The 25,522-nt window shown below is 41.6% G+C and overlaps 1 protein-coding gene across 1 annotated transcript in view; it reads left to right on the top strand.

Annotated features, from left to right (window-relative positions):
* Positions 1-25,522, top strand: part of GPN1 (GPN-loop GTPase 1) — a 423,847-nt gene that overhangs the window by 185,338 nt on the left and 212,987 nt on the right. The window contains exon 8 of the mRNA XM_044062376.1: positions 3,366-3,411. Within this exon, the coding sequence (XP_043918311.1) occupies positions 3,366-3,411 (46 nt within the window). The remainder of the gene's footprint in view (positions 1-3,365; positions 3,412-25,522) is intronic.

Below are 25,522 nucleotides of genomic sequence, written 5' to 3'. Positions count from 1 at the left end.
CTATTAATATTAATTTCACCCAGTATAATTGGGAACCCTTGCAAGACCCTTAGGTAGCTGGCTTTGTAGTGTCTGGTGGCAAGGATAACTACCTTGTTGTCTGGGCAGAAGGGGGCACGGCGAGTAAATCTGTGCCAGCCTTTCCCACGTGTGTGTGTGTGTGTGAATGTGGAAGTCAAATCTCACAGTTTGTGTGTGTGTGTGTGTGTGTGTGTGTGTGTGTGTGTGTGTGTGTGTGTGCGCGCGCATGTATGTATGTGAGATAGCTACTTGGAGCAGGGACACAAAGCACTGGTTTCACAGATAGGATGCTGGAGGACTTGGACACTCAGCTGAGGACTTAAACCTATAGCTGTGCTAGTGGGGAGCCACCGAGGGTCTCTGGAGGGAGACAGTTGTAAAGAAATCCAGACCTGGACTGACTTTATTCCTTATGTGCTCTTAAGAGAAATTGTGCTTGATGCAGAGAGGTCTGCAGCTGGAAATACTGAGTTTATCCATTTGTATTCCAACTGAACATTCCTCAATAGTGTAAGTGGTGAGGATTCAGGTTCCTTGATTACTAGCACAGAGTGGGGACTTCACAACATATAAAAAAGCAGCATATCCAAAATATTTTGTTTAGAACAAAAATGCAGCTGACAGTTTTGTGCAGGGTGACTAACACTGAAACCTTCCAGGAACAAAATGACATTGCATTATAACATCAGTGGTGAAAACACTATGCATTTATAAGATCATATGAAGTTACTCTGCTAACAACCCTAGAGCCTTTTTATGCCTAGCCACGTGTACCTCAGTTTTACCAATTATCAATGCCCAAGGACAAAAATGGCTTTGGCTTATGCCTGTGAATTAGAGCATCTACAAGCTACTCCTGTCCATAAGAGACATGGGCAACAAGCCAGGGGTGAATTTGCAATTTTCCATTCATCAGTCCAAATTGCATTTAAATAGGCTTAGGAAAGAGCTGTGCTTCACACGATTGGGAATTATGCTCTAGAAAAGGGGTAATCTCTGAGACACTTACCTGGCTGTCCAACATGTTTTGTGTATGTCATAGACTAGGTTTAGATTCTTAGATCGGGTAATTCTAGTGCTGTTTGTTTTGCAAATGCATAATAGATCCAGTAAGGCTGGGTTGGAGAATGCCTTGTATGTTAGGCATAGATCGCTCTGTAGTATTCTGTAGGAGGCCAAGTACAGCGACATTGCTTTGAAGCAGTCCGCATTGAACATGTTATTTATACCCTGTATTCCTTTAGTGAGAAACCTCTATGGCAGCTTCAAACTGTTGCAGAGCAGTCAGCATTGAACATGCTATTTATACCCTGTATTCCTTTAGTGAGAAATCCCTATGGCAGCTTCAAACTGTTGCAGATGCCTAGTCAGGTACCTGCCGAAGGGTGTATTGTACTTGATTATTATTTTAATGAGGCTTGAGTATACTGGGCTATGATTGCCTTGGATCTGGATGCCATGCCCTTACTTATAAGTTGTGCCAAGAAGATTGCTTTTCTCACCACCATGGACGCATGATGATCAAAATTCAGGTTACTATCAACGTGAGTCCCCTTACCACTCAGTCTACTTTTAGGGGAGAGTTATTGTTGCAATTTGCAGGGATGATAGTCTTCCCAAAGAATATAATTGTGCATTGTTTTTCATGGAGTGTTATGCCATGGTTCTGGCACCAGTTGTTTGTCTGTGTAAGACCTTCCTGTAGGATATCTGCATCTTTAGGGATTCAGTGATTACTCCCAGCTTGCAGTAGTTAGCAATCTGGTCAGCCAAAGTCCCTCTACATTTGCCTTGATTTCAGGGAAGTGTATTCTGAAGTCACAGTACTTAGCCATGTAGTACACCACTAGTAACAGGCCTCTTGTTGGAGGTGGATTTCCCCCATGTTAACTTCATGTGTCCTATCTCTGAGCCACTTAGGTATCCATCAGGTGACATAATTGTTTTTCATGGAGTGTTATGCCATGGTTCTGGCACCAGTTGTTTGTCTGTGTAAGACCTTCCTGTAGGATATCTGCATCTTTAGGGATTCAGTGATTACTCCTAGCTTGCAGTAGTTAGCAATCAGGTCAGCCAAAGTCCCTCTACATTTGCCTTGATTTCAGGGAAGTGTATTCTGAAGTCACAGTACTTAGCCATGTAGTACACCACTAGTAACAGGCCTCTTGTTGGAGGTGGATTTCCCCCATGTTAACTTCATGTGTCCTATCTCTGAGCCACTTAGGTATCCATCAGGTGACATAAGAATGTATATGTCATTTTTTGAGTTTGTCTATAATACCTGAATGATGCGTTGTGTCAAATGCCTTTGCCAGGTTGGGGTAGCAATATGTACCATTTTGGCCTCGTCCATGGCTTTAGTGACCTTTTTGAAGAAGTCCACCACTGAACTGGGATGGGTCCAGTGTTTGAAGATTTCCTATCTCTTTGTTTATCAGGTCCATGATAATTCTTTCCATGGCCTTGTATACAAGAATAGTCAAAATTATGGGTCTGTAGTTCCCTGGGTCTGTTGAAGGTCCCCTTTGTGTAGGTGACTGACCATTGCAGTCCTCCCATTCCCTAGGGACAAATCTTGTCTGGAGGCTGTGGTTGAATAGAGATCCTAGTGTGCCTGACAGGGCATGTTTTTGTATGACATTAAGATATTCAATATTTCTGAATGTTGTAACAGAAAAATATGGCATAGAAATAAGCATTTTCACATTAACAGTCATGGTATAGGTGTTCTGTTGCGTTTGATCCGAGTCATGTTTAAAAGACTGGTTATGAGTGTTCATTATAATTTTCTGTTACCATCAATAGAATATGTCAAACCATTTTTAAGATACAACCTTAGGGACAGCAAATAAAGTAGCCAAAATACCAATAAACCAATACATAGACTTCTTGGAAATGAAAACTGTTGTTAGCAAAGGTTTTTGACAGTTTTTCAAAAGCAGCATAATAAAAATGAAAAGTGAAGTCACGTTATGTAAGTGGGCCAATACATGCATTGTGGGGCTGGAAATAGGCTAATAGATTAAAAGACTTGAGCGTAAAATAAACAAGACACACGAGGCAAGATTGTTGTTAACAAAAGAGTGACAAAGATGCTGCATTGGCATGTGTTATGAAACCACAATAATGCAGGCTTTGTGACATTTGATGACAGATAAAAGTAGTTGAGAAAAGTAGAATGTTGAGTAGCATTGGTTGTCTGTGAAGACCCCAAGTTATAATGAACTTGTTTTTCTGTTCTCACCATGTATTTATTTGCAGTCATTTAGCTATTTAATTTGCCTAGTGTTACTTAAATGTAGTGAATGTTTCACACTAACAGTGCTATGTTCTGTTCATTTCAGCATTCTGTATAAAACCAAGCTTCCTTTCATTGTGGTAATGAATAAGGTAAGTTTAATTGCGTTTGTGACTATAAAGAAACTCAAGAGTATGCATTTAGTATGTGTGTATATAGTCATGTATTCACTGTTTCTAGAGGAGAAAGATGTGATTAATTTTTCACTGGCTGCTTTTAAGGTGGGGAACTTTACCCTTGCTTCTTCCTGGCTTCTAAAATGGTTGGGATTTTGAGAGTTATGTACTCTTTCTCGGCTATTTTTCCAGATGCTGTGATATGTTCATAATAACCGACATTGCTGCAGGAATTATGATCAATTGGGGGTCATAACTGCTGCATGGCAAAGATTATCATTCAAAGTGCTTATATAGTCTAGGAGAGTCCCACCTTGCAGATGTGCTGGATTGCCAAATTTACATGAGTTACAAAAGAAAACCCCATAGAAATGGAGAAACTTCTTTGCATGTATAGCGCAGAAGTGGTAGGCATTGATGAAGGTTTTTGCCTTGGAGGCCCAGCTGACCCGCAGCCACATAAAGAACCACAAAGAAAATAACACTACAAGAAATTCATTGAAAGTGACGTCTGCTGTCTAAATGTCAAGTAGCCCCTAGGAGTCTGTCACTGAAGAAGTAATTACCCAGTCCCTTGAGAATGTTCTATTTTACCAGGCAGTTTCTACCTAGTCCCTCAGGAGGTGGGCATGTGCCAGTGGTTCCTAGCATTTCCTCCCAGGGTGCTTTCTGCATGGCAGGAGTGCTGTAATCAGATGCTACTCTAGCACATGTTGGCAGATGTTAGTGTCTATATTGAAACTGTGGCTCCCAGAGGAAAGCAGATTTCCCAACCAATTATGTTAATTCTTTGTAACGCCTTTATTGAATCATAACTTAAGACAGGCAAACATACATTCTGTATAAAAGAAAACAAAAACAAACCCTGTTAACATATTCCCAGTTGCTGACATTATACATCACATATATTCTTCTCTGTAATTATCATCAAAGCAGCATTGCATAAATTGATCAATGCATGCTTTCCCTTAAACCTCACTCCTCCTCCAAAACATTATTTTGAATGTATTGTTCCTACAGTTTCCATTGTAATTTGCTCCTACCCGTTTCTAAAGGTCCCACTTCCAGTTCTTTTGTCTCTACTTCAAATACTGCTGGTTTAGACTTTGATTTCCATTTTTTAGTAATTGCTTTTTTGGCAACCACCAGTATTAAACTTAACGTTTTACTCTGTCTAGGCAATTCAGACCTTGTATACCAGCTCAAAAAAATTCCTTAGTTATACCTTTTACTCAGTCAGTATTTCTGACAGAGTATTCTGTAGGGAATTTTTAAAGTCTACCAACTCATTACACTCCCAAAACATATGTACCCGCTTACTTTTCTTCCCCATTCCACCTCCAACATCCACTTGTCCCACTTCTCAGTTAGTGAGTGTAACTCTGGGAATCACTTATCAGAACAGATTTTCTGCTTCTCAGCTGTGTTTGCAGCAGAGGTGAAAACTCCCTCCTGTATGGCCTTTCCAAAAACATAACTGTCCAAGTAGCATACTTCTATTGTGACTCAAGTCTTGCAGGGCACTGTATGTGGCAGCACTTGTCATTACTTACCCCAGCTCAGTAAAATATTTCCTTAGCTACACCCATTTACTCACCCAATAGGGTAATTACAGGATTTTAAAAGTGTGGCAGAGTTGTTCCCACTGTGGCAGAAATCACAAGCACATTGCCTGCCAAGAGGAAATGAGGATCCTCTCCACAAAGAAAGTCTGATTACTCTTCTGAAAAGGAAGATGACCTAACTTACACCTCACAGATGTCTTCTCCATTGCATTATGACTTTTACAACAAGGAGACTGTTTCCTTTGGGTCTTTCTCTACAGGATGTGTCATTTGGAGAGATCTTCAGTTTCATGAGGGAGCAGTTCAAACAAGAATCAAAGGAGGCTTTGAAACTTAATGAGGCACCTAGACATACTAGGCATGGGTGACCCTATATCTGTTGCTGTGCCTCCTATGTTTAATAAGTTTGTTGATACATTTATGGCTGCATGTTGAGCCAGATTGCATCACCCCCCCCCCCCAAAAAAAAAAAAAAGCAGCACGACCGATTTTACAAGACCCAGTAACCTCACAGTACTTTTTGTAAAACGTATAAAAGTATTCTCTGAGGATGTTGCCAAGGGATCCATGTTCTTTACAGTACCCTTCCAAATGATAATGAGAACAGCAGGCTTGACTACTGTGGGAAGAAGGTTTATATCTGTGCTTCCCTGGTCTTTAGTGCTATCAGCTGCCAGACCCATGTGGCTCAGAATCAGAGGGAAATCCTTAAAGTGATTTGTAACACATTTTGAGTGTTCTGGTTTTGTTTTGCATGTGTTACATTAGCAGTACTGCTCACCACAATGGCAGCTGTTATTTATGCTTTCTTTGGTGGCATTATTTCCTAGCTGTAAGACCTGGCTTCCATTGATATAAGTGATGTGTTGTTGGATGAACAGTGTTAAAGTAGAGCTGGAAATATGGAGTATGTCATTTTTTTTTTTTTTTTTTTTTTTTTTTAATGAGACTTGCCGTTATTTTTTTCCTGGACTTCAAATGTGACGGGATAAAAGCAATTTAAATGCATTCGCATTTAGTTTTGTAATCGTATTGCACTTGGTGTTGTACTAGTTTGCATGGCGCTACTTTTCAAGGTATTACCATTAGGTTTGTTCAGTGGTAGTACTAGATGCATCTTTGTGGTGTATTGTCAGTAGCTTCATAGCTGCTGCAGTTCATTAAAAAAAAAGTCATGAATTTTAGTTTCTATGGAAATAGTTATTTATTTATGTATTTGCTTTCAAGCATTTACCCTATCCTGATAGCTTTGATGTTAAGGCACAGGTTTACAAACTAGTAGACCCGAGTTCAAAACTTGTGCAATTGCTCCCCAGACTGCAGCAGTGTTTGTATGAAAGAAAAGCTTAGCAATCTGCTTTCCATAGAGTCACCATGAGTCAGCGTTGACTCGAGGCCATTATTTACTTGCCTTGTTTTCAGACATCTAAACCCAAGGTATTATGATAGTTGGGTTGTGCATACCTCTCAACTGTCCAGAATATTGCACAGTGTCCCTAATTGTCGGTCTCTCTGTGATCTACTTCCAGCACGAACATGCCACCCTCTCTCTGTCACCTTCAGAATAGGTCTAGGAATAATCTTTTGTTCCTCATAAGTTGAACTGTGCACCTGTTTTGCATTTCATACAACATTTTGTTCAGAAAAAAAAGTTCACAATCCATACAGAAGAGTTTAAATAATGCACCAAACTTCACTGCATTACCAAAGAACAAGTTGTGTGTATGTATAACAATATGTGAGGAATAGTTTCCGAGGATAAGTACATTCCTGATTTCACATTCATAGCTAATTTTCACATGGATGCATACTGTTAATTTTCTTCCCTACACAGCAAACAAAAGCACTTTAACCATAAGCATACTGCAGTCTCTGTGCTCAACAGGTAGCATGCATGCTTTTGGTGCAGAAGACTGTGGGTTCTATTCCCACACCAAGAAGTTGGGTTAATTTATGTTTAGTACTGACACTAAGCAAGCAATAATGCCTGATAGTGTGTGAATTTGTAATTTAATGGCTGCCCAGGGGTGTTCGGAGGGCCTCTACACCCCTGGAAGGACATTAATTGCACAATGCACACCCTGGAGGGCATTACTGAGCTTAGAGAATGGGCTCTCTGTCAAATTGTTGTGTTTTAAGTGTGTATAATTTTTTATTGCTGTATTTTTTAATATATTTTTGATGTAAAATAGTTTCTATGCCTAACTTTTCAAACTTGCTGTACTATATGTTAATGGTGTTGGAAGAAGCATTTTACATCCAAAATATAACATTTGAAAAAATAACCCAGTATTTCCGTTATTTTTTGTCCCTTACTCCTAAATCATTTGGTTGGCAGTCATTGGAGATTGAAATTACTAAATAATGACATACATTTGAGCTTCAGAGTTTTATTTCCTTCAGAAAATTCATGTTAACGTAAATCTTTTACTTAAGCAACTTTGTAATTTTATTAGAGCAATAATTAAAATCTGTTTCTGTTTTAGAACCTTTGTTCCCCCTTTATTTTAGTCTTTATCCAGATTTCCTCATCTGAAAGGTGCAGAGGTATGGAAACCTTTTTACTGCTGCTGCCAGCAGTAATCTCACTTGCACGCGCACACACACACACACACACACACACACACACACACACACACACACACACACCTCTGCTTCAGAAAAATGCATGCTAATGACAACCCTGTTATCTAGCAACTTTGTAAGTTTATAAGAACAGTATTTGAAATATGTCCCTATTTTTACCCCTTTGTTTTCTCATTATTTGTGGCTCTGTCCAGATTTCTTGTGCAGAGAGGTATGGTCAGGAGTTATGCAAAGCTCTATGTGATCCTGCCAGGGATCACTCGAACTCTCTCTTCACTTTTTCTCTGTCACACACACGTTCACTCTCTCTGTCTCTCACTCACACACACACACACACACACACACACACACACACACACACACACACACTCTGCTGCTTTCATGCACGCATTCGCTAACACTTGCAGACAACATAAATACACATACTTTTTTTCCGATTTTATATATTTTCAATCATCTGTCTCTCTTACTTTCATACATGCATGCACACACAAACACACACACTTTTTCAGCCTATCTCTGTCACTCTCTCAGAATTTTTTTTTTTTTACATTTTGTACTCTGTAAACAGCAGAAGTGCTGCTTAGTGAGCATAAAATAATAGTGGCCATTCCAATTTCTCAGTCCAAGCTCCACGGCAGCTTGATATGCTGCTATGAAGCAGTGGACTCGTTTTTCAGAGGGCATTACTTGTACATTAATACCCTACTGGAGAATGCTTGTTCTCCAATCAGGGTACTGTTATACAGAACCCATTCTCTAATATAGTATAATGGGTGCTGCTCGTTTGAGCCATGCTTCATGTGAGATGTTAAACCAAGTCCCCATCTGCCTGAATTGGTGGTAGCTCTAGTGGATATAAAAGATACCACAGCAAATATCGAAAAGAGTAGGGTAAATTCCCCAGTGCCCTAGACAGATATTTTTCCTAGTTAGAATGAATGCCTCCTTGGGTCTTGCCTGAAAAGCGGCTTTTGGCCTAGTTGGACTAACCCAGCCAAGTGTAAGTAAGTAAGTAAGCAAACTACTGCCACCACTCATACATAACAGTGTACTGCCATAAACCAGCAGTGAAAACAGTAAATATAACCACAAAATGAAATTAAACAATCCTATATAATTCCATTTAGTAATCAGCAGCAAAATAAATAAATAAATTTATTAAACAAATGTTAAATAAAATAAGATAAATTATAGCCTAGCTGAACAGGTAGCATTTGTGATTCCCAAATGCCTTTCACTACATTTGGTGGAGGACACATTGTCTCATCATCAGCAACATCGCTGTCATGAACGTCTGCAAAACTCACACATAGTCTCATCATCAGCAACATCGCTGTCATGAATGTCTGCAAAACTCAAATAAGGGTATAGAACTCCAGCTTCAGAAGTTAAATCAGCAACATGGACATCACTGATATCCCTGAAAAAAACAGTCTAATTCTCAGAATCACCTTTATGTGCTGAACAGCCTTAGTGAAATGTATTGCATGACGTCAAGGGGCATTCTGCAAAGAATTTCATTGAGGCAGAGCATTGCATGATGGAAAATAACTGAAGAAAAAAAAGGAAAAATGGTCACAAACTGTAAAACAGTTATGGTGAAACCAGGCAATGAGTCAATACAATAATAAAACAGCCATGAAGGTAAGAATAGCAGCAAATTGCTTAAAGCAAACAAAGGATGCAGAAGGAGAGATCCCTGATGAGATCCTGAAGGTGCAACTAATCAGATGTTCCCATAATCACAGAATGTGGGTAGACTTAGTACACTGTATGTTTAAAGCTATGGTATACAGGGAGCTGCTACAGACATGGTTGTCAAGAGCATGCCTAAGGATGCAGCTCTTGCAAGATATCTAAGGGCAACATTTAATCTTCACCAGAAGTTTGTCACTTGGTTGAAATGTTACTTGCTTGTTTCCCCAGCACAGGTTATCTTCAAAAAGCTTGAAGAGAAACTGAAGAACATAGAAAGAGTAACTGCCTTACTACAATTGACAAACAGGGGTCAGCAGGTGCAACAGAGAAGAGTTTTTGAAAATAAGTGGCAGGGCAAATGAAGGGCAAATCAGAGAGATCTCCTGGAAGTAATTTTATTGGGCAGTCTGAGAAGTCCTGGCTCTGCCAGTTAAATCTGTTCTCTTCCCTCAACTCCGCACACCCCCTTGATTCTAGGGGGTCAGTTAACTTTATTCAGGACCACATGACAGAAAACTACCTATATATAGTCTCTTCAGAGTCCTGAATATGGTTAATCTCCTCTCCCCCTTTTATGGGAGTGAGAAAACTACCTATATATAGTCTCTTCAGAGTCCTGAATATGGTTAATCTCCTCTCCCCCTTTTATGGGAGTGCCACCATTCTGGGAGAAAAAGTGGAGGTGGCTTTGCCCCTCTTCAGGCTGCTTCTGGTCTGGGGGGGGGGGCATAAAAAGACTACCCCTGCAGAGGAGCAGGATAAGGGATTTTAATCCACAATGATGATGATAAGAGGTTGTGGCTGACCAGGTTTGCCGATGACTGCAAATTAGGTGCAGTCATTGAATCCCCAAATGATGTCAGTATACTCCAGGAGGGTCTTGTTCAGACAGACAACTGAAGTATTAGTCAGTCTCAAACTGAATGCGTAGAAATGCATCATCATTCCCTTCAGTGCAAACAATGTCCCCTCACACCATTAAATCAACAACAATACTCCTAAGTATCCATGAAGTGATGAGGGACCTGGGATCACATGTTGACTGCAAACATAACTTTGACCACCATGTGTCTACTGTAGTAACAAAAGCTTTCTACATGGCACACTTGATTAGTAAAGGCATTGCTTCCAGAGCAGAAGAAGTTATAACCCCTCTCTCTGTACTTGATATTTATCTGGGTCATAACTGAGTATAACACCCCATTTGGCATGTACTGTACTAAGCATCTACAGCAACTAACTAGCGAGACCTCAGAGATTTCTAACAAAGAAAATCAAGGGGGTCCAGCAGGTGGCTTACACAGACCAACTAAAGTCCCTGTTACTGTTCTCCGCATCGTATAGACATATTAGGGGAGAGTTATGCCTGGCCTACAGAGCAATCCAAGACCCAAACCTAATGAACTTGCTGCATATCCATAAATCATATTGGACTTGGGCTACCCGATCCAGGACATGCTGGAAGGACAGATTTATCTCCCGGTGACTGCCGCATCTTTGGAACAGGCTACCAGTTCATGTGAAATGGAGCACCTCTTCAACAGTGTTCAAGAGGAACCTGGATAAGTGGATGGGGCATCCTAAATTCTTACCAGTGATAGAGCCAACAACCCTCCTGGACATGGGCAATCATCATTAAATGCAGTTTTGGGTATTGACTAGCATTTCTATGGTATTACATTGGGATGAAATGGCTAGGCTTGAAATGACCTTGTTGATAGCCTAGTAATCTCCTATGATTATTTGATCACTGCTGCAGTTGCATTGACTGTATGGGTTATATATCCTGCATAGGATGTAACAACTGTCCAGCATCTGAAGCCTAAGGGGTACCTTCCTTTTGCCCAAAGCATTATCAAGTTGACAAGCTGAAGAAAACCTAACCGTTTGGGCAAAAAGCCCTCCAGAGCTTTTCACCGTCCAATCAACAGTCAGTTAATGCTTCTCCATTGCTGAGCAGAAAAGTCCCCCATCTGGGGAAAACGCCTCAGACATTTTTTGTTTTTGTTTATTTTCTTACCCACAACATAACTTGATTTTTAGTAAGTACTTTTTACTGTATTTATGGTGGAAAAATCTACGTACTACTGGTGTTCGTCTTAACTGAGCTTCAAGCATTTTCAGTTTCTCTATGGGACAGTGTACTGGTTCCTTGGTTCTTCCTTCTTGAAGTCACAAAAGGAATAAAATTTCCAAACATCTTTTGCCACTTCATCCAGCTGCAAATTTGCTTTAGCTGCAAATGGATGAATCTGCTGCAACAATTTCTGGCTCCTCAAACCTTCATCTTTGGCTGCCTCATGGGTAGTCTCTGCAACCTCCATGAACCAGGGGTTAGACACATCCTTTGCGACTGTTGGATTGCCCTTAGTAGGCAAGAGAGAACCACTCTTGTCAGCCTCGAAGGAAGGAGCAAGAAATGCCTCTCTGCCTAGCTGGACTGGGATGCCTGTCCTCAAGGGATGATTTTCCTGTCAGGAGTCTGTCTGCTTGTGTCAGAATTCCTGTGGAAAAAAAGACGTAGGTTAACATTTCCATCACCTGCCATACCTTGGTCAGGAGTGATGTACTGGACCTAGCTCAGTGTTTAGTTTAGGCTCTTGTCACTTCTAATGGGAGTGTTACTGGTAAGAGGAAAAATAAATTCTTCACTTTCTGAAGATTTTCAAGGTATTGAACAGGAAGACTGTTGTGGGGGACAACTTCATTTCTTTCCTCGGGTAATTTACTCTCCGATTCTGAGGAGAGCGTTTCTTCTGATTGTCCATTAGAAGGATTGTCTTTTGCTGAAACCATATCTAGAATGAGTAGATTGTGTTATTGGGAACATAATGATATTCTACTGTCTTTAAATAAATAGTTTTTCATATTAATTTACTTGTAAATAATCAAATAGAACAGTATTTCTGTATGTGGAGCTTTCCTCCCCAGGCCTCTGCTGAAAATGAGCTGATGGCCCAGTCGGACCTCCCTGTAAACAAATGTCAAATAATAACAATAATACTGATCACTGCTACTGTAGCCTTAGATATAGGGTTTATATCTAGCCAAGGAAATATCAGCCAGCCAGCTTCCAAAGCTTCAGGGTACCTTCCACATCCCTAAACTGTCAAACAGCTCAAGCTGAGCTGATTAAAAGACAAGTTTGGGCGTGAAGCCCTTCAGAGCTTTACTGCTGATGAAGAGTACACTCATCTGAGGCTTCTGATGATTAACAGTTGGCTTTTGCTGCCCTTAGCTGGGTAGAGAAGTTCCCTTTTGGGAAAAAAATTCAATTTTCTTAATTGTTACTGATGTTTTATTTGTTTCCTTTTCAGGAAAGCTATTTTAAAGCTAGGAGTACTGTGTTTTAATGGATTGTCTCAAGACTGTAATGTACTTTTAAATGGAGTATTCATTGTTTCTTAGTTTAAAAGTGGTACTGTCTAACTGATAAATCATTTTCTGTGGGGAAATAGTTTATTTTAAGGTTGTGGGGTGTTTGAAAGTACTTTTTACTGTGTTTTTTTTTTTTTTTTTGGTCGAAAACGTAACTTTTGTGGACTGATACTTTTACTAGCATTGTTGCTTGTTTTCCCCAGGTAGAGGCATCATTTTTGGCATGATCATGGAAGAGATTATCACTCCCATAGTCATTTTTTTCTCCCAGCCACAAAAATAAAAAGTTAAGCAAACGGCCTTTGCCACCCCAGCAGGCTAGGAATTTACCTCAGCCGCAGGTGGGTGAGTCTGATGTGGCCATTTGTTTTATTTCAGACCACTTAATCTTTTACCCCTGATCCCTCTGGTGTAGCACCTACTAAGGACCAGGGGTTAGACATGTCCTCTGGCTTTTGGGTCCCCCTCAGTGGACAAGGGATAACCGCTCTTGTTGGCCCTGGGAAAAGGAACAGGGAGATTTTCCCCGTTTGTCAGAATGCTGTTGCCATCCCTATGGAAGTAGCAGCTGCCATTACTAACATGGTTAGCCCATTTTTTCCTGTCAAAAAGAGACAGAAAACCAAGCATGTATACTCCTCCTCAAATTTCTTTGGAAAGGAGTAGTTTACTAGGACTGGCTTAGGGTTTGATTCAGACTAGTGACCCTACTTGTAGAGTAGTTTCCAGTAAAAGAAAGAGGGGTGCCTCCTTTCCTGAAGCGATTCACGATTCTGAATCTGACCAGGAAGATGCAGAGACAGATTCAGGGTTTTGATCTCAGGTTTCTGATTTGGGCTCAGAGGAGAGCTCTCTTTGTGATTCTCCCTATGAGGGTGTTTCTTTCTGTGAGACTATTGCTAAAATGTCCCAGTGTTTTCTGTGGGAGAACACCGAGGTTTCTCAGTCCCTCTAAAATATTATGAGTTGTTTCAGAGGGATTTTCCAGAACCTACACCCATTCCTCCTGTGTTATCTGCTTTAGAGGATGTGTGTCTTACAGCCAGCAATTTTCCTGGTATTCAGTCAGGTGTCCCTGAAGGGCAGATAGGATGTATGAAGTTCGTCAGTATCTTAGACTTTTACACACCATTCCCAAACTTGACCCAGCAGCTGTAGCTTTAGTTGACTCCTCTGTTGCTAAGCACTTGGTTAATTCCTATCCTGCTCTTTCGTAAATGATGGGAAAATCACTGATATGTATGGGGAAAATTGTGTACTTCTGCAGCTTTGAATGTCATAATTTTAAATTGTCAGGCTCATATATTGGTTTATTATGACATATTGTGAAAGTATGAGGAACATTTTTTCTACAAGTTTCTTTCTGTGAAGAAAAGTCCATTTTAGTTAACTTAGTTTTTTCTTCTGCACAGGTCACTACTCATTGTCTGCAGTGTGTTTATGACTCTGTTGATAATTCTTCCAGGGTTATGTCCACTGGTACGGTTTAAGGAGGCTTGCTTGGCTGCATTCTCAGAACCTTCCAGGTGATAAAAATGAGATTTTAAATTCTCCTTTGGATAGAAATTTAGTGTTTGGCCCCACTGCTGTAAAGGTGATCAAAATGTGTGATGAAAAGAGGCAAGCTGATCCAGGGATCTCTTAAGATTTTTTCAGCCTTCCTTTTCCAAATTGTCCAAAGGATTTTCTTTCTGCTCCTCTAATTTTGGCAAAACTTAGAATAAATAGTCTGAACAGAATGCATGTAAATAGATGTTTAAGAAGTGTCAAGGCGGTAACAAAAAGTCTTAAACCTCCCAAAACCAAGGATACTCCAACAAGTCTGACTATTCAAGAGACCTTGTGTTCCCCTCCCACCCTGTTCCTCTTTCTTCCCCAGAAAGTCTGAATCTCCATGTTTCTCTTTGGCAACAGATTGTTTCGGACAAACGAAAATCATTCATCAGGGTTACAGATGGCATTGGGAGGAAATTCCTCCTTTCCAGGGGGCCATTCTCTGTCCTGCAGATCAGATTTCCACTTGTTCTTTATCACATGCTGTCCCAATGAGTAATAGAACCAGTTCCTCCTTTCCAGATGAAAAAAGGGTTTTATTCAAGGATGGTCCTAGTCCAAAAGAAAGAAAACACTTTGAGACCAGTTCTGGAGCTTTCTTTCCTAAACCTGTCCGTGATAGTGCCCAAATTCAGAATGGTATCACTTCACAGCCTGTGGTCTCTTATTCCTCTTTCAAGTTTCCTTGTAACACTAGACTTAAAAGATGCTTATCACATTCTTTTTCATTCAGACTTCAGGCATTTCTTAAGGTTTTGTGTGTCTGGATCACATATCAGTTTTCTGATTTACCATTTGGACTATTCACTACACCAGGTATGTCCTCGGTATGTGTAGCTCCAGTTGTACCTCATTGCAGGCTTCAGGGTATCCATGTTTTTCCATATTTAGATGGTTTGCTTATCTTTGCAGAGTCTTTTTCAAAATGCCGTGAATCTCTCACTTGTGTGAGAGGTCACTTGCACAAGCTGGGATTCCAAGCGAACATTCAAGAGTCTTTCTTGACTCCCTCACACAGGATTATGTTCACACAGGATTATGTTCCTGGGATGTCAACTAGACACATCAGTTCTATCACAGGAAAAATATATGTCTTTATTTAGATCTATTTCTATGTTTTTCCACTCAGACTTCAGTCACTGTGAGGGAGTAAGTCTGGAGTTTGGTTCTCCTGGCGTTTATGATCCTCATGATACCTCTGACAAGTCTCCACATGAGAAAGATACAGTGGATTCTGAAGTCCCTTTGGTTACAACATCAACACCCTTTATCTTTTCAGATCCCAGTTCTGGGATTTGTCAGGAGAGAAATCACTTGGTAGAGACAACAGATATCCTTAAGTTGAGGTCTTCCCGTCTCCCTCCATGCCAAAAAGCAGTCCGTTACCACAGATGCTTCAGACTTTGCTTGGAAGCAGTTTCAGGTGAGATAAAAGTACAGGGCATGTGGGACACCAATGACAGATGCAAGCACATAAATATCAAAGAAATGCTTGCCCTAATCAAGGCACTCAGTTCTCCGAACCATCTTTGGTCCCCAGGACCTCTTCAGGTGGTTACAAACAATACCACAGTGATGTGATAACATCACCAAGCAATGGAAGAACCAGGTCATACCCCCTTTGCATACTAGCCATGTTACCTTGAGATATCACTAAGCAGCGCAGTCTTGCTTTACAGGCATCCTACAGTCCATCAGAGAAAAACTGTGTGGCAAGCAAACTGAGCAGGACCAGGACAGGTCCTCACAAATGGAAACTAGATCCAGAGGTCTTCCAAGATTTGATCCATCTGTGAGGAGTTCCTCAAGTTGACCTCTTTGCCTCCTCTCTGAACAATCAACTGGCAAAATTCTGTTCCAGGACTCCATGCAAGAAGGCCTAGAAGACAGATGCCTTTTCTTTGGAAGGGAATGCTCCTGTATGCCTTTCCAGTAATATCCAGGGTACTTCTGAAGAATTAGAAGTAATCTCAGTATCATTGTGGTGACTCCCTTCTGGCCCAGGCAGCCATGGCTCCCCCTTCTTTTGGAAATAACCAGAGGCAAATATCACAGAATGGATCTGCTCATACATGAACGGGGATGTTTGATATACACAGACATAGGTCATCGTCATTTGACTGCCTGGTTGAATAGGGTCTTAATTTCTTTTAAGCACCTGTTTTCTAATGACATGCAGCAGCCACTAATGGAGGCAAGAAAGCCTTCTACTAGAAAATCATATATTGGCAAATAGAAAAAGTTTTCTAGTTGCTGGCAACAACATAAACAGCACCCATTCAGGGCTAGTTGTTCTGCAGTTTTAAAATATTTGTGTGAGTTACTATCCTGTGGCCTTTTTTGTCCTTCTGTCAAGGTTCATTTTTCAGTCATTTCAACATGTCTGCCCATGGATACAGGCTCTTTGTTGATCAGCAGTCTTGTCCCAGAAGATGCAAGGGTCTGTAGGCTTGTTGTAGCCTTTTCCTGTTAGATGCCTTGAATACCAACAAGACCAATCAAGAAAGTCACACAGACACTGACCAATCAGAAACGGTCTGGAATAAATGCACTGTGCTCCTTCTCTCGCCAGGAGCATGATATAAGCACAAATTCAAAGCTGGCACCTATGAAGCAGTTATTAGCCTTTCTGGTGATCAGCTGCCTCCAGGAAATAATGTCCCTCTGCTCCTTCTGTCACCAGGAGCAAAATAGAAGCCCTAATCCCAAGATGACTTCTGAGAGGTAGAATGGCGGCTGTCCAATAGTTGGTGGTCTTGGAGTAGATATTTCAGATTTTAAATGGAAAAAATGGGTTAATATCCTAAGAATTGCAGTGTGCGCTAAGCAGTTAGATATGAAAGAGGGAGTATCTTGAGCTTTGGCTATGTTAGTGGAGAGCCACTAATTTTAAAAGAGCAAGATAGATTGGAAGGGGTTGGGCACTTTGTATTCTGGCTGTATGGAATACAGTGGGATGGCCAATAAATTTAATTAGCTGAAGGGGAGAGATTTCACAAAAATAATAATTTTTTGCTTAGTCACAATAGCCAATGAAAGTGGAGAGAGAGAAATGGGTGGCCAAATTAACATAAGGGGCAGGCAGCTATAAAGACAGTTGAATTTTAAAACATGACCACATCAGGGATCATAGCTCTCAACCTTCTGTCTCCAAAATGAGGAACACTTGCTGTCATAATGTGGAACAAATGGGCATAATGTGGAACACATACTAACAGCACACTAACAACTTCAACTAGGAAGCTCATGGGATGGTTTAAATGTACTGGTTTCACTTACAAAAAATATATTTTAATGAATTATAATGATTTACCTCTATTTACCGTGGATACCATTTAAAAAATTCCTAACACCGAATTTGTGACCAGCCCTTTCATTGTGGAACTTTTAGGAACATGAAACTTTTAAGACTCAAAATGAGGTGCGTTCCTCATAATGAGGTACACTTGAGAGGTATGAATTCAGGGTGGAGAAAAGCCCAATTTCTATGCAACTCACAAACGATGCAGCTGTGGTCCTTTTTTTAGTTTAAATACACAATTAAAAGCAGAATAGAAGTAAAACACAGATTAAAGAAAATAATTCACAATATACATAATAGAAGAAGGGAATGAAGCAATACAAAATATAAGAAACCAAAAACAAATTCAGCTTTCTGTTGCAGCAAGCTATGGCAGAGTCTGAGTGAGGTTTTCCAGTAAAGCCTTGAAACATTTTATTTTACCCTTAAATAGAAGGTTTAGTTCACAGGTAATTAACCTTACTTGACCACAGCTGTGGTCTCTTTCCTAGTTTAAACAGGCAATTAAAAGTACAATACAAGTAAAACACAGTGTAAAGAAAATAAATCACAGTATACAAAATAGAAGATGGCAGTGAAGAAATACAAAATATAAGAAAGCAAGCTGTGGCAAAGTCTGAGTGAGTGGAAGGATATTACTTGTATATCTAAGGCTACTACAGGAGTGATCATTCTAACATCTACTGTTATGGTAAGTTCAACTTACACAGCTGTACTATATGATAATTACAACTGTAATTTCCTGAACCTAGTTCGGTTTCCCCTGTTCTTTCAACAGTGGAAGATGTTTTTATTACAACCTATAACTGCCTGATAGCTAGCTTGCTGCCCCTTAAAAATGCAGATAGATTGTATAAGGTTCCTCAGTATTGCACATTTTTGATCTGATGTTTTTTCCATCTTCCTCAGTAGTTGGGTACATGAGATATGAGGCCATCAAATTTAGACTTTTGGCTCCAAGACTCAGGCTCCCTCCTTCCTCCAATGATCTACCACCCTAGAAGCCCCCCCAGTTCTTGTTTGCCCAAGAGATAACTGTGGTCACCAAGGCTCGGTTTGGTTAATTTTTTCAGGTGTGTTGTTTTTTTTTTTTGGACATAGCAAGTTAAATGCCTTTGATTGCTTGCATGGTTTTCAGCATTAACTATTACTCTTTCATTTGTACTCTGTCTTGTTATGACAGGCTTAAGTAAATTTATGTCTCTATTTTTTCCTCCAAGTAGTGGCAGGTTTCCCCCTTGTTCCTCCCCTTTTACCTACTTTTTACTTCTTCAGGGGAATACCTCTGGGGAAAAGAAGTAATATCTAAAATATTTAAAATATAATAGATAGAGCTTTGTTAGTCAAGTTTTACACGCACACGTGTATGTATATTTTCTGGTTGTTACTATTGTTATGCATCTGTTAGGTGGTTATGGTTGGCCAGGCATCCTGCTTTAAGAAGTGTAAAACCTGTGGTCGTAATATCGTTCCATAGGACCCACATTAAAAGTGCATTTGTTTGGTGGTAGCTCATTTAAATACATCCTGTGAAGATTGTTCATCCTTCAGGCTGCACACCCTTTCCAACTTGGCACCTGAAACTCACCCTGTAGGACCTTCTCCCTGCTACAGCAGGAGATCCAACTGCTTCTCACTCTGGATTCCCACTTTCCGAGAGGTCTTCGGATTAGTCTGCTGAGAAGTCTAGGAGGGAAGAGCAAAAAGAAAAAGATAAGAAAAAAGATAGACAAGGATTTATCCAAAGACGGATTCAAAGAGTTGAAGAAAAGAAGTCTCTGGACTGTTCTTGAACCCAATGACTACTTTCATAGGTCCCTTGACCATCAGTTCCAGTACTTACCTTTTCAAAATCAGTGTCTGGTCAGGCTCAGATATGGGCCCCGACTGGTCCTTGTCTTCCAGAACCATTTTTTTCATCAGTGCAGTCTCCCCCACAGATCTAGTCCCTGACTGTCTCATTGGAGAGACATATAGAGATAAGTCCTCAAGATGCCTTTGGTGTCTTCATTTCAATCATTGCAGTTTTCAAGGAGCCCTTACCAAGGCAGATGTGGATAGAATGATGAGGGACTTCTTGAAGACTCAAATTTAGCTAGTGGTTCTTCTCATTCTGCTTCTTATGGGGAAATAGGTCCAGGTCCTACCACCCCTCTTTTGGTTTCTTTTTCTCTGATCCCACCTTCAGATCAGGAGATGTTGGATATGAGCTTTTCCCATGTGGCTCACCTGTTGTAGCCAACAGTCTAGGATTCATCGACTTGGAGGGTTTCCTTAACATGCTCAACACTGATATAAGATCTTGCTAGGTCCCAGAGTCCAGAGGTCAGGATTGACTTTGTGATTTTTGGAGCCTTCTCATTCCCTCGATGCCTCAACCATTGTTAGCATGGCACTGTTGTCTGCTTCTGATCTGAGTCGTGTCATGTCTTGGAAGGAATTTCTGTCAGGGTCCTTGAACCAGGGGAGATCTTTGATACTGATGGTATTTGAGGCCTTTGAGAAGATTCTCTTTGTTTGAGAGAATGGGTGACATATTCCCAGTTTGATCTGCTGACAAACCTTGCTGTTTCAGGAACTTCGGTTCATCTTCACCCTCTATTATTGTGACAAATGGCACCAACCAGCTTTAATCAAGCCCAGGTCCTTCCAATTCTTCCCTAGCCACACTGTCCATGGAAGAACACAGGAAGCACAAATGGAAGAGGAGGCATTTGGACTCCGCACAGGAGATCCTCACAGAAGATACTGACCTTGGATTCTTGAAGCCTTTGGTGCCGGCTCTTCTAAACTTGGATGGTTCCTCCATGGACAGTTTAGTTGACGAGGTGTCCTAGCACTGTGGAAGGAGACTGACTTGGCAGAACTAGTACCTCACAAGCCGGACAACATTTTAGTTTCTTCCAGCAGCAGAGCACACTGGAGTAACAGACCTACAGTGAATGCTGTCAAGATGGTGGTGGCCACTAAAATGGAACTGTCTGAGGGGAGTTCTGTTGTCCATCCCCTACAAACAGGGAGTCTAGGGCTCTGGACAGATTTGGGAAATGAGTGCATGCTTCAGCAACATTTGCCCTGTGCCTGCCAAACTACATGGCTCATCTGATTGGACTGCAGAGGAATTTGACTAAGGAAGTTTCAAAATCCCTTTCAGATGCCATGACAGCAGCATCCCTTAGGTCAATGGAATCGCAGTTGGCTACAGCGCAATCTGTTTCTAATGTGTCCATGTGATTATTGTCCAGTATTGTGGATAGCACATTGAGAGCAGCAGTTACCAGCATTGCTATTCACTGGATGCAACAGTGTGCAACTTTGTGGAGAACTACAAGACATTTTTCCTGAATGCCCCTTTTGATGGGTCCTCCTTGTTTAGATCCAGAGTCAAGGATATGATTACCCTGATTTAGTAGGACAGCAAAACTCTGTCTGCAGTTAGAATTCATTTTTTCACCTTGCAAAGTTCCTTCGCCTGTAACCAGAAGGGTGGGAAGCACTTGTGATTCTCTATGTCCCAGAGCTTTACCCAAGACACGTGGAGAAAGAACCCCCTGGCACCTGACAAGCAGCTAACCCCAGCCATACTAGTTTACTCATCCTGTCATACATTCAGACCACAAACCTTGGGAAGCAAAGCAAAAGGAGGTGGAGCTGCAATATATATTAAAGACATACATGCCTCCAGGCTGGTCAAACAGTATGACACACAGGAGACACTCCAGGTGCACTTAACCATTGACAAGACCCCTAGTCAAATCATAGCTAGCTACAGCCCCCAACTTTGACTCAAGATGCCCACTCCACTTATCTGGGCCTCTTCGAATCTATCAAGATACGACCTTTTACCCTGATCCTGGGTGACTTTAACTAGCCAACCATAGATTGGAAGAACTAACTACTCATGCCAAAGCACAAATGCCCAAAGATTCCCTGATTTCATCAATGCAAATGCCTTGGACCAGCTGGTTGACACCCCACAAGAGGTGATAATGTCTTGGATGTGGTATTAACCAGCATGAGTAACCACTGCAGCATCTCCACAGGGTCATCCTCCCTAGTAAGATCTTACCACAAAGCATTCACTTTTAAAGTCGCCATCTCTCTTGACCCCCCCACCCCCACCCCAGCTAGAGTTAAATAAAAAAACTTCTCCAAAGCTAATTACAACCCCCTGGGAGAATGTATAAACAGCTTCACAGCTCCCTCCCCTCCATAGGAACTGTCACATATGTCCAAACCTACACCAAAGTACTATACTAACATTTATATGGCTGCATGGAATCAGGAATACCAGATAGGACAAAGTCATCCTCCTTAAGGAAGAGTAAACCTGTCTGGTGGACATTTGCAATAAATAAACTCTATAATAAAAGGAAAGAAATTGCTGTCCAGGACTAAGAAGGAGCAGGTGCCTAACTGGAAGCACTCTGTAATTAGCTTGAATAAGCAAATAAGAGCATTAGTGAAGTCTTCCAAAGCAAAGTTAAGTCCAAACTGGCCACCTCTACTAAAGACAGTCATAAGGGCTTCTTTACATATGCCCGCAGACTCAAAGGAAGCACTCAGATCTGCTCAGAACTGGTGGTAAAAGACACCACATACACAGACACTGTAGATATAGCCAACCTGCTGGCAGACACTTAAAGGCAAAAAATACAGCCTCCATGGGACCCGATAACATCCCATGCTGCATCCTCCATGAACTCCGACCGGAACTTGCAGCACCATTAGGCACCCTATTTAACCAAAGCCTGAGTACCAGCTTCATCCCAGCCGAATGGAGGACAGCCACTGTCACCCCTTTGCACAAAGGTGGAGTGTCCACCTATCCAGGAAATTATAGACCCATCAGCCTAACTAGCCTGATCTGCAAGGCCATGGAAAGGATTTTCATTGCCCTCATTAACAAGGACATTGGCAACCTCCAAACACTTGATCCCACACAGTTTGGTTTTGTTAAGGGGAGGTCATGCCTGTTAAATAATTTGGTGGACTTCTCTGAGACAGTCACCAAAGTCATGGATGAGGGGAAGGCTGTGCACACCACCTACCATGACTTGGCCAAAGCCTTCGATACTGTTCCCCCTCAGGTATAATGGATAACTCTCTCAACTGGGCATCAATCCATATGTTACTAGACGGGTAGCAAATTGGCTCACTGATAGAACCCGCCTAGTCAAAATAGGGGAAGCCATCTCAAGCAATAGACCCGTAACAAGTGGTATACCCCAGGGATCTGTCTTGAGGCCTCTTTTGTTTGGGATGTACTTTTCTGAGGTGCAGGCCAAATCAGTGTGCTATGGCTGAGCAGGTTTGCAGTTGACTGCAAGCTGGATGCTATCATCAATTCCCCTAGTGATGTGGACATCCTCCAAGAGGGTCTCACCCCAGACAAATGACTGGTGCCAGAAACACGGCCTCAAACTGAATGCCAAAAATGCACCATCATCCCATGTGGGGAGAGTGATGTCCCCACAAATGATCACATTAATAGCAAAGTCCTAAGCATACAGTCAGTCATGAGGGACTTGGGCACCCAGTTGATAGCAAACTGACTTCTGACCACCATATTGCCTCCGTTGTATGGAAGGCTTTCTACATGGCCCACCTCATTAGTAAGGGTATCTCATCCAGAGACAAGGAGGTCATAACATCCCTATATTCTTCCCTTATAAGAGCCATTATGGAGTACAGTGCCCCTTTTTGCATGTGCCTCACAAAGCACATGCAACAGTTGGAGAGACCACAGAGGTTCCTCACCAGGAGAATCCAGGGCCTCAAACATGTACTCTACACAAATAGGCTAAAAGCCCTGTCCCTGTACTCTCATACGGACTCCTCAGAGGTGACCTCTGTCTGTCATACAAAGCAATCTCAGACCCGTCATGATGGGACTGCTCCATATGTGCAAGTCAAACTCCACTTGAGTAACCTGCACGTGTAACCTCAGCCTTGTCTGCGACATCAATAGGACTTGTTGGCAGGACAGATTTGTGTCCCATAGACTTCCCTTTCTATGTAATAGACTCCAACTCCACATCAAGCAGAGTAGCTCTTTTTAAGCGCAACTTGGATAACTGGATGGGGAACAGAAAATACATCCCTGGGATTCCACCTGTGTCCACGCTGGACAAGGGCATTGGGTGCTGACTTCTCAGAACATGGGCTAAATTCTTGGCTAAGCTTGTAAGGGCCTCAGGGCCAATAGCCTAGTAACTTCCTATGATCTTAAGGCAGAGAGGGGAATATTAGCAGATGTGGTCCACAAAACCATGAGTTTCAAGATCTCCTTAGTGACGCTCTGCACAAGCCTGATGATTTTTCTGAATGGAGGTAGTCAGGGGGTGCTTATCTCTGCACCCCCATGTCTGGTTGTCCATTGCTCGTGATGCATGGGTGCTAAGAGTAGTAACTAGATTATTTTTTACCTCATTTTATCCACTTAAAACTTGGAATTCGCATCCCTTCTAGATGTGCCACCCCAGCAATGAGGGGCAGCAGCAGCACAGGAAATTGTAAAGCAACTAAACAAACAGGTAATCCAGGAGGTCGCACCAGACCAGAAAGGATCCGGAGTCTACTCTTTAGTACTGAAAAGGAACAGGGACCTCAGGCCATTGAACTAATTTGTAAAACAGACATTGCTTTAGATGGCCACTTTACAGTTCATATTGCCTTTTCTGAGGAAGGACAGGTGGATGTGCTGTGTCAGTCTAAGAAGATGTACTATCACATCAAGCTAGCCAGTCAGTCAAGGAGGTTAATATGCATCTAGATGGGAGGCATTCACTTCAATTCTGAGCACTTCCTTTTGTCCTCACCACAGCCCCTTGGATTTTCACCAAATGCATGCCAGTGAGCATATCTCAAAACTTCAGGGGGTCTGGGTGTTCCCTTATTTAGAAGAAAGGCTCATCACAGCCACCACAAAGGATTCACTAGTCCAAGCAAGAGACTGCACTCTGTGCTCTTTCCTTGGCATCACAGTAAACTTTGAAAATATCCAACTTGAAGCTAGGTCAAACTTTCGAATTCATAGGTTGCCACCTGGACACCGATGCTCAGATAGCCGACCTACCTCTGGCAAGGCTATCTTCTCTCCATCTGCAGGCATCACATTTGAGCTTTTGTCTGTTTGGATCCCTGCCAGCATTGATCACCCTAATCACACAAGCAGGGTTCTTCATGAGGGCTCTCCAGTGGGCAGTAACAAACAAGGCAAAACACATTGCTATCCACTCTGTTGGGAGGCCATGAGAATTTGACATATAATGCACATCCTGGGCTGATCCAGTGTCTTTGCAGATAAATTGAGCAGATTGATTTTTCTGTCTCTCAGGTGGTCCCTCAGTCAGTCAGTGGCATCCAAGATATTCATCGACTGGGGCTCGCCTTGCTGCAACCTCTTTGCAGTCTCCAATAATGCCAAGTGCAGTAACTTATTTGTCCTCCATCTTCAGGAAGGATGGTCCCTGAGGGACAGTCTAGTCCACATTTGGCCCTGGGACTCCTGTATACTTAACTTCCAATCCTACTCGTACCAAAATTTCTTCAGAAAGTGGCCTGGTACAAGAAAAAAAGTATTCTAATTACCCCTTTTTAACCTTGACAGGCTTGACTCTTCTTTCTGTAGTCTCACCTAGTGTAGCCACTCTGGCTCCTTTATTCCCTTCTGAATCAGGAATGCCTCACCTGAACATCATATCCCTCAATCTGACAGTTTAGTTTCTCCACTTTCAACGATGGCCAGAAATTCCACACTTTCTTCTATTGTCATACATATTTTAATCTCTTCACAGAAGCCCTGCACAGGGAAACTTACAGAAAGTTTACTTTTTGGATATACTTGAAGGGTTTAGATCCTTTTTCAGTACCACTGCCTTCTATGTTGGATTTTTTTGACTGATCTTTTTTTTTTTTTCACTCGGGCACGTTATTCTATAATTATCCAGTTAGTGTCTATTTCCAGTTTTTATGTAGGTGAACAGCATGCTCCTATTGC

This window comes from Protopterus annectens, chromosome 2.part1, assembly GCF_019279795.1.
Source record: "Protopterus annectens isolate FY-2018-M chromosome 2.part1, PAN1.0, whole genome shotgun sequence".
NCBI classification, from domain to species: domain Eukaryota; kingdom Metazoa; phylum Chordata; order Ceratodontiformes; family Protopteridae; genus Protopterus; species Protopterus annectens.
The sequence above is the reverse complement of the archived record's forward strand: the minus strand, read 5'-3'. Positions and strand labels throughout refer to the sequence as shown.